Here is a 12,440-nt window from a genome sequence, read left to right as displayed (position 1 = left end):
TCACCAAGATTGGAGTTCAATAATTGAATGCTTAAGATGTACTTAAAACAATAAGAACCAATCATTGCATCCAGTCACTTGCTTATGCCTTGTCCATCCATCGTTCTTCATTTGAAACAAAAGCAGTGATCTGGCCCTGAGACAACATGAGCCCTAAAGCTGAAACCCAGTCAGGCAGGGATGACTCCAGGCAAGCTGCTGTCTAATAAGTACACAAATGGTCATAGACACAAAGCACCACTCTTACATAGCAATGCTCGGGCTCTGCCAGCCAACTTGACAACTGACCCCAAAGCCAGGTCAATGAAGAAGTACCAGTTAAAGGGGAAGAATCCTGACCCTGCTGGCCTAGGTGGTGACTAACATTTAAAATATAGATGCTAATATAATGTTATTGCATAATCTTAATTTAAATCTTTACCTACAGTGGCAGTTTTATTTATGTTTGCAGAGCACAGGGTTTATTTAAAACATGAGTACTTTGTGTGTGTGTGTGTGTGTGTGTGTGTGATATATATATATATATATATATATATATATCACACACACACAGTGATTTGATGTGGCCCAGCCTTATTATCAACCATCCTTTTTATCTGAGCTCAGACAGTTGCAATCTTTTGTGTGAAAACATGATACTAGAAGCAAACACAGAAGTGCTGAAAACAGACAATCATTAATTTTGCCCAGTGACTTATCTCAAGAGGAAAAATGTAGGAACTAGGTGCAAGTTTCAGCTGACAGTTCTGGGTTATGACACTGGGTCACTGGTAAATGAAATAATATTGTTTAATACTACAAAACTAATTAGAACCCACAGAATGATATGAACTGCTGTGCTTGAACTGCTGAGGTAGAATTCCAACGATAGCAGAAAGAGCATCGAGGGCATTTTTGCATATGGCAATGGAAGGAAATGACAATTAAACCACTAACTACCTTTAGAAAACAAAAATGAGTCTTCAAATGTCTTGTTCAGTTTTCTACTGGTTTCCTTGATATTTTATAGGCTTTATGAGTAGTCAATACCACAGGTCAGAATTCATGTAGAATTCTGCAAAGAGATGCTCAGGTAAATACATCCCAGGTTCCAACCCAAGTACACTAAAATGCCATGCTAAAGTTGGCAGAGCCTTTATTAGTTATAAAGGTATTTTTGAATGTTAGATGAAGATAGATGACTTACAAATTTCTGTACTTGACGTAAAACTCCTCTGCCTCTTCAGTGGGCTCCCCTGGGGACATCTACATGAACAGGAGTGAAGAGAGAGAGGGAGAGAAGTGTAGCTGTCCTCACTGTTGGGGAGGAATGCTGCAAATGAAACCACGCTGATCAAAAGAGAAAGAGAGCAACATGGGGTCAACGTACCTCCTTCTTAACGGTCCGCACAGAGAGAATCTTCTCTATGATGTTGGCTTCATCTTCAGGGGGTTCCTAGGATGAGAGTGGGGAGGAGATTAGTCTTGTATGTACCTATATGAAGTACGGTAGCCTCATGGAAGGTGAAGACCAAACAGATGGTACCTCCAGGAAATGAACCAGAGAAAGAAAGAAAAAACAGAAAGAGAAAGGTATGGGGTGGGCTGAATTGGCACATATTTATGATGAGGGAGAGTGAGTGAGTGAGTGTGTGTGTGTGTGTGTGTGTGTGTGTTTCATCTGTGCATACATCTGCTGTCCTATGAGAGAGTGTACGTGTGTGATGGTGAGCCCAGTGGACAGAAGCAGCAGTTCGGATGCGCAGTGAAATGGAGGGAGTTGCCACGGTTACCTCAGCTTGCCAGGCGAGGGTGGAGGAAGAGAGAGCAGGGATTCGCCCTGTGCCCAGCACGGCGATTGTCTCGCCGTCGTCATCCACAACCTTGAAATCGAGATCCTCGTTGTACTTCCTGCGCTTCACCTGACGTCCTGATCTCCTCTTCTGAGGGGAGAAAGAGAAACAGAGTGAGAAAGAGAGAGGGAAACAGAGACAGTGATGAAGTGTATGAAAAAAGAACTGTCCTGCTATAGGCTCTCTGTCAGTGTGCCAGTGAAAGCAGAACGAGAATGTGTCATTTGGGCATATTTAGCTGAAGGTGCTAGTCCAACTGTGGCTATGTTTACATGCAGAGTTTCATTAATTCAAATGGAATTGCTTCAATGAACTTAAATGCTCTAATTGAACTGTTTAGCTATGCCCTAAATGCAGGAACTTGTTTAAAAGTATCCATTACAAATATGAAGTCTCAACCAAACTTACTACACATGTAAGGAACATAATTTAGTCTGAAAGCTACCATACCAACAAAGCCATAACAAAATCACCGTAACAAGCTCCAGCAAGTCCTGGGAGCATGATACATGTGTCAGTAAGCCTACTCGCCTTTTAAGAGTTCGTAAAATATGATAGGCACAGCAAAATGTACTACTTATAAATTTGATCACTGTTAGGTCATTAGATTGTGGGAAGAATAATTTAGTGTCCTGCAACTGGATCATGTTTTAGAAACATCAGCAGGATGCCCCACCGCCTCATTAGGTGAACGGTGACATGTTGAAAATAATGCAGGCCTAACTATGTCAAATCTTGTGACATATCAAGGGTTTTTAATATAACGCAACTGCAGTATGTAGCAAAAATAATCAGAATATAGTAGTAGTATTGTCCATATAGTGCAGCCCTAGTTCTGATTGGTTATAAACAGAGGTGACCAAGGAGGATGGGTTCCCTCTTAGGTCTTGAACCTCCTAAGGTTTCTTGCTTAATTCCACCCAAGGAGTTTTTCCTTGCCACTGCCACCACTGGATTACTCATTTATAAAACTGCTTTATGATGCCTCATTGTAAAAAGACTTTGATTGTCAAAGTAGTGGGACTGAAGTGTTAACATGGCTATTATTCTAACATTTGTCTTTATAATGGATTAATAAAGTATGCCTGTCTGGTTACTTAGAATATTCCATAACAAGGTTATATGCAGGCTTATTATTCTGATTATTAGGATGCACATAAATGTAGCCAGTGTCTAAACTGAGCAGGAGGGGGGAAAATGACCAGAAGAACTATAAAGCAACAGGAGAATTGAGGAAATGAGCCAGGCAGCCACTAAAGCTTGCCGTGCAGTATCCAGGGGTGGGGGAGGGAGGGGTTTATCGGGATGTGGGTTTGGGGACAGGACAGCCTCTCACAGTGTTGTCCATGGGGTCCATGCTCTCCTCCCCTCCTCCAGGCAGTGTGCAGAGTGAGGCGGCATCGTCACTCTCCAGCGCCTCCTGCAGGGCTTCGCTTTTCCTCTTCCCTTTCTTCCTCTTCTCTGGAGGTACGGCCCCCTGCTCTCTATGTAACATGCAGGGGCGAGCAAGGTGAACAATACTAAGCTTTATATTCAGACACCTCACTTCCTCAGAAGCTTGTAGAATGTAGAAATTTACCAAGCTTAGAGTATACAGTGTACAGCATACATTCAATTTTGTACTTAAAAGCAGTATTCCACACCTTTCAACATTTCACCTCTTTTAAAAGGCATAAGGCTCTATGGAGGAAACAACTGTGTCATATTAAGTTTAATTGCTCTTTGACTAAACTTTTGAAACTATTTTGATGACCTTATAAGTCTTTTGGGAACAAAAAGTCTATAGGACTAACAACTATAACAACCTATATTACTAAATACCAATAAAATTAAATTCAAGATTTACAAATCATAGCTGACTGCCTGCACAGATCTTTAAGTCTAGAATCCATCTTCAACTCACTTTGGTTTCCTCCCTCGCTGTCTTGGAGGGGAGGCTATGTTCTTGGCCTGTGTCTTTGATTTGACCTCTTGGTCTTTCTTGGCCTTTTTGGCCTCCTTTACCGCCTTCACCTCCTTCTTCCTAGGGTGCTCCCTAGGCGCCTTGGGCTTTCGTGACAGCTCCTTCCCTTCTTTCTGCTCCTTCCTTTTCTTTGGTCTGAGGTCACTCTCTCTCTCCACCTTCTGCAAGGCTCGCGTGTCTTTCTTGTCTTTTTTCCTCCGTTTTTTCCTCACCCTCACCCCGCCCCCTCCATCGTCTTCCTCGCCGTTAACCGGAGAGGAAGACAGCCGTGGGCTGCAGCTGCTGGCTCCCAGCGCCGTCTCTCGTGATCCCGAGTGCTTTGCCTGGGCCATGCAGTGATTGGCCGGCCCGCCGATGATGCGTATCTGTTCCTTGCCGAAATGGCCAATGGGAAATGTTTGTGCATTTTGGTCTGAGGCAGTAGTGGCTGCAGTGACTGGAGTGTGCTTTAGAACGTGGGTGGCAGACATCTGTAAAACAACAAACAAATATAAAATGGTTTAAAACTTTGGAAGTTTTGGCCCAATGCTATGAATATGGATTACATATAGACATCATATACACATTTTCACAAAGGTGGCACATGTATAATAATATACAAGCATTGTATACATAAATGTAAAAACAAATTACAAAATATTACTACAAAAAAATTACTAATTACAAATTAAGGTAAAGACAAAACAAGGGCCATTGTCCATGAAATTCAAAGAGCCTATACATGTGATTTTAAAAATAATAATAAAAAAACTTCGAATTGTGATCAACACCAAAATAATTTAAATGAATTTAAATTCAAAAGTGAAAAACGATATGGCACACGTTCACTGGGCCTCGCGGACATGTGTCTTAGTTTGCCCTTGCACTGACCTATTTCTACATGTTCAGCTTCATCTTCATGAAAACAGTAGCTTCCTTTTTAAGCAAAGAGCACATACCAAACTGAGAGTGTTCAGGTTGCTCCGTACCGTAGACAAACACAGTGCTTTATGTTTCTGACGCACATTTAGCTAAAAGGCTCCCTCATTTATCACAAGCCTTTATTTTTAACTGTGACTAGCACTGCAGCACACATGTAGACAGACAGACAGACAGACAGACAGACAGACAGACAGACAGACAGACAGACAGACAGACACACACACACACACACACACACACCCTGCATGCGTCTGCAGGCAGGTATGGGGATAATGTCAATGAATCACACACTTTCCAAAGCGGGCTGGAATCAGGGCCGTCGTCACGGCAACAGGCTTGGGACCAAGCTGCAGGAAGCGGCAACGTAAACACGTAGTCTCCGCGGTAACCCTTTCGTTTCCATGGGCTCCGAAGCATGCTCTGAGGCTCGTGAAAATTTCTCTTCTTTTTGAACAGAAAGTAAAATCCAACTAAAAAAAAACGGTGTAGGAACGTTTGCTGCTGAATGTACAGGGGTCGAGCAGGGAGAAAAAACAAAGACACATTTGAAGATTTCTTCAGAAATAGAGGTGACCTCATTGTTTTTCATCCTAATTTATATATGGCCAGTGCCTACTAGAGCAAAAACATAACATCTTTCCAGATTTGTAGACCAAAACAAACAGCTAACCCTGCTAGACATTCCTCCCACTCATTCACATCCTCACCTCACCTTATCTCTCAGACTGGCTCCCATGTGCTCAGAGGACTCACCACGTTGCAGTGACAGTCCAAGGCATTATGTCTTGCATGCAGACAACACACACACACACACACACACACACACACACACACACAAACAAATACACACAGGCATGCGCAAACACAGCTCATTATCCCTCTAACATGCTGCAGTATGCATGCTTGCCAGGCAAATCCACCAAACCAAACACACACACACACACACACACACACACACACACACACACACCAATCAAATTCCCTATGAATCAATACCGGCTCCAAACACCACAACGTGTCAGCTGCATTTTGGATTGAAAAATGCTTCAGCAGACACCTTTTCTACACAAACCCCTTTATGAACATGTGCTCATATAGTTTTAAAACAAGCTCACAACAAAGGTATTCACATGCACGCCTTTCCAGAAAAAAAATACACACACCACATGCCTCCATATGTCACATATAGGGCTTCAGGAAAACTGCCATGATTGAAGACCACCAAAAAAAAAAAAAAAAAATGTTACAAACATCACAAACTGATAAAACAAAGTTGCACCTCCTATAAGATATTGATGTAGTAGAAAAACTGAATGGCTTAAAATGTGGCACATTTTTCTTGATCTTAGCCTTCGTCCCCCCCTTAAATCACTGTGGGTCTAACTGCAATAAATAAAAAGAAATGATAGCAAACGCCTGGTAGTGAGGCAACAGAGGGTACGGAAAAAAAACACTGTGCCGCACAGGAAATGAATGGACAGACTTTTCACCAGACCCATTTAGATCTTTGGTGGCTTCAGACCATTAAATTCAAATTAAAATGCAGATGATTTGCATGGGAGAGATGTAGCACTGCCAGCAGGAGAACAGGAATGTCCATCTCTTTTTAGCCCAGTGATGTACTGGACTATCATGTCTATGTTCCCTTTTTAAAGTACCTGTTAGACTGGTAATGACCTTGTACTTGTGAATATGTAAAAACTAAGCAAGACTTCACTAGTAAGCACCCTAACGAAGACACGCTTTCTAATAAATCTCTCTACTTACAGCAAGACAGATGAAGTCCTTCATTTTAGGCTTTGACAATTTTCTGACCCGGAATTCAATCTCATGACTGCTAAACACAACAAGCCAACACATTACACCTGAGGTACACTTGTACACCTGATGGGTCTAAAAGGAGGAGCATTATGCTTTTTTCTTTTGTTAAAATAAGCTAAACAATAGGCTTAAGGTTCAATAAACTGAATTTATTTTATCTATATTTTCACCTGGGCTTTCTCTGAAGTAAGAACTCTATAGAGTGTCACCTCCTGTGTGAATTAAAAGGACAAGGAACAAGGTCTCACTCCTAACTAAGCAAGACTTAGTTTTTCTGCTCTGAATTTTATTTAACTTCAAATAACTTTTAAAAATTCAGAGAATTGATAAATAATTAACATTTTAAAATATGTTAAAAATAATTCATATAAACTAATGATCCCACAAAAATTCCTTCAAATTTTGTGCTCGTAATAATTAAAATATAATTATGTTAACATATAGCCTGTACAAGTCTAAACCTAGACCTTAGTTTACATCGGAAACATGCACCTATCCTTTGTGTCCCATTCCAAATTCGGCTTATTGTTCACATAAACCTTTATTTTCAGTAATGTGACAGTGACAATATAATCTACATGGGGTCAAACTCTAGTCCTAGAGGATCACAGCACTACACAGTTTAATGTTTTCCCTACAGTGTTGTGGAACACCCCTAAGATGTCTGCCTGTGGGTCACATCACTTCTCCCATACTGGAACCCATGTGTCAGTATAAGTTTGCAATATACAGATCAGAATTTACGAGTCTTTTTTAATGCTGAATCGCATCATATTTAAATGTGTGATTGTAAAAGGTGCGATGAATAGCAAGCTAAGACTTGCTTTGATGTTTTAAGAGAGAAAGACTGTGTAAGTAACTGTTCAAAAGCCACAATAGGTGATTTCACCCATACAACTTTTTTGCTATAAATGTAATGGCACTTTTCTTTAGCAGCAATGTGTAATTAGGAATTATTTTTGATAGAACAGCAAATCATGTCTGGCAATGTAATATTTCAAGCTGCTGTAATGTTTCCATAAAAGTTTCATATAGATCTTATGCACAAACAATGCCATGACACTAATGGCTTAAACATTCATGGTGCTGCTATCTGAGTGTGTGAACCAATTACAATAGGGTTAGGGTTAGAGTTAAAGCAGAATGCTTGAATTTTACACTTGGTGAACTGACTGAAAATGTTTGCAAATTAGACAGATATGGAAATCAACAAGCTTTCAGGCTCAAGTTGGACAGAGAGATTTTTGGGCAGGTCTCTGGCAGCTGACAGCAGAGATGTTAACGGCATTGATAATGTATGAATGGCACAGAATCCATAAATCCATGTGTTATTGCTCACAACACATTAAAACAGAAACTGGTACCAGAAAATGTAATCCAGAAAATGTAATCCAGTAATTTTATGGGTTCTAAGTGTAAAAGAACCTTATGTGGAAAACAGAAAGTATACAATCATAGAACTGGCCTCACCACATGGCAAAACACAGAGACCAAGAGCTGCGCTCCAACTTCCACTTAACAGGGTCCTTTAATGGGGACCACGAATGTCTGCACTTTAATGACGTCTTGCAAGAATGCTCCCTTAAAAAAAAAAAGCTTCCTTAGGTGGTTCCTAGCATTTTTTGAGAAACACATTAGATGAGAAAAATTTGGAGCAGTAAGCCAAGGAATGTTTACTGCAAGCTGCTGATTTACAAAAACAAACAGAACATCCAGCAAGAAGTGATGGAGAAGGATCCTCTGTCTATTAACTAGAGAAAACTGCCAATTTTTTTGTTGCTTTTGTTGGTGAGTTTGTTCTTTTTCCAGGGAAATGGCACCACAGCTGGTGGGTGATCTAACAGTGCATAATTTGTCAGTCTCTTCTAATGTGCAGGTACTAAGGTCATGATCTTTGAAAAATATTAGCCTGTTGGTTTAAATGAAAAGCAAAGATAATGTGCAGACTTATATTGTGCAGACTTTACAGACTGTTAACTGGAGAAAAACTCGGGGTGGTGGTAGGGATAGTCCATGGTGTAGATGATTGGGTTGAACATGAGTAGACCGAACATCTCAATTGAAAACATCGTTCACACATAAAGCCACATTAGCTGGTAATGTTTCCACAAGGCTATATAGTCTCATACAGATGCTCAGTGAAAAAGGAACTACAGAAGGTCATTAGCCTACAGAGCCCATGAAGCATCATAAGCAATGAGCTCACCAAGCTACTGAGAAACCTGCATACAGCTTGTCTAAATTAAGCCTTGTGCTTAATGAATTTCATTAATAAGTACACTTTACAACCGTTAGTATATGACTGCTTAAAATGAATAGTCAAGAACCAATCCTCTATCATGGCAGAAAATATGCCATGTCGAGTGCTTTATTATTCAGCTGAACGAAGGCCCAGGCTGACAAAAACGCAATGCCGTGAGACAACCTTGTTAAGGAGTATTATACGTGCATTGTCTTTAGACTTGTAGTATTTGCCCTGTTAGAACAAACTGCTATGGTACATTACATTACTCAGTACAGACAAAGCAAGAGAGACAAAAATGTTATTGAGTGCTATTTTCCATATAATTAACATGTTATTTAGCTGTAATTGTATCATCATGCCACTGTAACAAGTCTAAAATACCTCATAAATGTATAAAGCATCATCAGACTGCATTAAAAAGTTTCACTGTATTTATTTTCCCCAGCTCCAACCACACACTGATAAGATGATGGAAAAGGAGACACTTTCCTGTGCTTTTGAGAAACAGGACAATACAACAAATTTCCTGAATGATACAACAAGCAATGTTTCACTGCGCAGTGTCACATGGAACAACCTGAGTATTTTCCTCTGTCAAAAGTAACTGCTTCCATGTACATGGATTTTGCCTCTGTAGGCCAGCTGAGCCTGTGTGTTCAGTGTGGCAGGGAAAGAAATGCCTTTACCGATCCCACTAACTACCTGTCAGTGACTCTCTTCAAACATCTTTGTGTTTGTCTACATGAAAAATGTAATATGTAAATATAAATAATACACAGTAACTGGGTCAGTGATGAACAGTAACAGGTGAAGATAAGTCTTAATATAACTTAGTGAGATGACATTCCTACATTTTACAGCAATTAATTCTTTGCTAACAAGGCAACAAATTCTCTCTGTTTCCACATCCCATCTGTTACAGTAGTCGGAAACCAAACAAAACCTGTAGATACCCAGCCAGACTGCATCCTCTTATCAAAACTGTAGATAACTGGTACTTGTCTAAAATGATCTGTTTTCAACATTTAAAGACTTCCATAGTAAACAAACAATTGTTTAAAGTCACTGTCAAAGATGGCCTGCATCTGCATTATGGTATATGCTCTGTCACTGCATGACACTGAATGCCAAAGTTTGAAGAATTATGCCATAAGAATTTAGGAATGTGTACCACCACTCCAAGACTCCTTTGCAATCAAGATTTTAAAGCTTATACTTAACATTAGTGGGGGCCTCCTTACGATAATAGAAGAACTGTGGGAAAGTTTTATCTGAAGCTTCTTAATAAGAATAAATATCCTGGAAAAGTCCTTTCAAGCCAAACAGATGCACCTTTGTAGTTTTCATACCTTTGTAATAAGATGTCGGATTCCAACTAATAGCAAAAATACTTTATGAATGTTTAAATTTTAATTGACTGCATCATCAAATATAAAAGTTACCTTAATTGTAGATATTAAGGTAACTTTATATGAACTGATGACACTTAGAAGAGTGATGTCCATTAGTCAGTAGTGATCTGTTTATTATTGTAGGAAATCTAAACATCTCTTTATACACTGAGCTCTAGTTGCAATTACTTACAAACAGATACAATTTTAATATGCTTTGCACTTGTCCATTTAAATTGAGAAATGCAAAACAAAAGGATTACATACCTAATGAGTAATAGTAAGTAAGGGTTTATGGCTCTGCACATCACTGTATAGATGAGTAAATGTTTAGACTATTTTTACATTTTGGTGCATGTGTGAGAGATTGCATGACAAAAAAGGAAAGCAGTAGACAGGGAGGGAGAGTAATGAGAGAGAGAGAGAGAGAGAGAGAGAGAGAGAGAGAGAGAGAGAGAGAGAGAGAGAGAGAGAGAGAGAGAGAGAGAGAGAGAGAGAGAGAGAGATAGAGAGAGAGAGAGATTATGTTATGTGTTACACTGACCTGCTTGTCCTTCTTTTGTATTTTCATTTTTTTCTATTACTTTGCATCTGCATCTAAGAAATAGGGATATAACACCTCATTAAGACAATACCAAGCATAACCATACACATTTTTATATAAGCATGTTATGCTGAGATTATTTGTAAAAGTTATAAAATCCTGACTAAAGATATCAGAAAGCTGATGATCAGTATCATATACAAAATATACATATATACTATTCATATACAAATCAAAAAGCAGTTTAAAGACTACATAATAGACAAAACCAAAACAAATCATTGTGAAACCCTGCACATAGCAGGTAGGGAACAAAAGAAATCTGCTATCATTTGTATCCTTAGCTTTACAAATTACAGTACATTTCTGGAAAAGGCATGGGGGGACAGGGACAACCAATGGTGATAACACAGACTTGTATTTTAAGTGTGAAAGAAAGTTTGAAAACAGTTTTACAACAGAGACATAAAAACATTATAACCTAAAGTATGCATAACAACAACAACAACAACAAGAGAGACAGTTACAGGAGCATGGGTAATGGTCAAGGTCATGGATCATATTATGCTGGGAACCTATTATGTTAGTATACAATAGGCTAATTATAACATCTGCCTAATTAAACTAACAAGCCTAAAGATTACCATCATCAACTTAACCATAATTTGTGCATAAATAAAAAGGCAGTTAATGCATACAAAAGTCAATAGGTCCTAGATGATAATTTCTAATTATGTAGTCATTTCTTCTTCGGCCTCTAAATTGGTTTTTAATAAAAATATTGTAATAATTATGTTGTTAATAAAAAATGTGTGTTAATAAAAAATCTTTAAAAAAGTCTTAATGTCAACTTACACATACATACATACATACATACATACATACACACACACACACACACACACACACACACACACACACATACACACACACACACATACACACACACACACACACACACACACACACACACACACACACACACACACACACACAAACAAACCTGTCTGGGCATCCTCTAAGTTAAGTCAAGTGCTCGGGTGAAGCCTACCTGTACGATTTTAGTTGTACTAGATGCACAAAATTAAGTTGGCGCAATAAGTCATTAATATTTTAATAAAATCTGTATCCACAATAAAATAAAACGGTAGTTTCTTCACTGAAGCCCCTGTTTGTTTACAGAGCTTAAATTTACCTTCTTCACAGTAGTTCAAACAAGGTATGGGATGCTTTTGTGTCATGTAAAACGGTACCTGGACGTCCAAAATACTCGCACAACATCGGAAACATCGTGTCCTATATATATTAGCGATGTACCGAGCTAGCCAGGCTGCTAACTGTAATGTCACTGCAACGGCGTTATATATTCCGGTCCTTACACGTGTGAACACCCCCTCAAACTCCGCGTAGGGACATCTCCGCTACCCCTCAACAGGACCTCACCTACCTGAGCTTCTCACACCGGCTCCGGACAGCAGCTGCAGAAAGCTATGCTTTTCCCCCGCATTTATTTCCAAGGACACAAAACGCCATGACAGTTTAGAAAAATGCATAAAAATTAGAGGGGGTGGGAGTCGGGGGGAAAAAAACTCAGTGCAATTTCTTAATCCTACTAAAGCACAAGAGCTCAGCACTTCATTCATGAGAGATGCATGAGTTAGGGACTAGCCGACCGACTCTCTACCACGCAAGACGGGTCTATATGACACAGATTAAAATAAAA

General features: G+C 39.4%; 1 protein-coding gene across 3 annotated transcripts in view; it reads right to left on the bottom strand.

Moving 5' to 3' along the window:
* The window catches only part of chd6 (chromodomain helicase DNA binding protein 6), a 36,712-nt gene that overhangs the window by 24,197 nt on the left and 75 nt on the right, over window positions 1–12,440 (bottom strand). For all 3 annotated transcript variants that reach the window (XM_027004982.2, XM_027004984.2, XM_027004983.2), the window contains exons 2-7: window positions 10,718–10,770; window positions 3,736–4,265; window positions 3,169–3,316; window positions 1,773–1,922; window positions 1,370–1,435; window positions 1,187–1,245 (exon numbers count right to left, since the gene is read on the bottom strand). In XM_027004982.2, coding sequence (XP_026860783.2) covers window positions 1,187–1,245; window positions 1,370–1,435; window positions 1,773–1,922; window positions 3,169–3,316; window positions 3,736–4,265; window positions 10,718–10,744 — 980 coding nt within the window. In that variant the 5' untranslated portion in view covers window positions 10,745–10,770. The remainder of the gene's footprint in view (window positions 1–1,186; window positions 1,246–1,369; window positions 1,436–1,772; window positions 1,923–3,168; window positions 3,317–3,735; window positions 4,266–10,717; window positions 10,771–12,440) is intronic.

This window comes from Electrophorus electricus, chromosome 3 (assembly GCF_013358815.1).
Source record: "Electrophorus electricus isolate fEleEle1 chromosome 3, fEleEle1.pri, whole genome shotgun sequence".
NCBI classification, from domain to species: Eukaryota; Metazoa; Chordata; class Actinopteri; order Gymnotiformes; family Gymnotidae; genus Electrophorus; species Electrophorus electricus.
The sequence above is the reverse complement of the archived record's forward strand: the minus strand, read 5'-3'. Positions and strand labels throughout refer to the sequence as shown.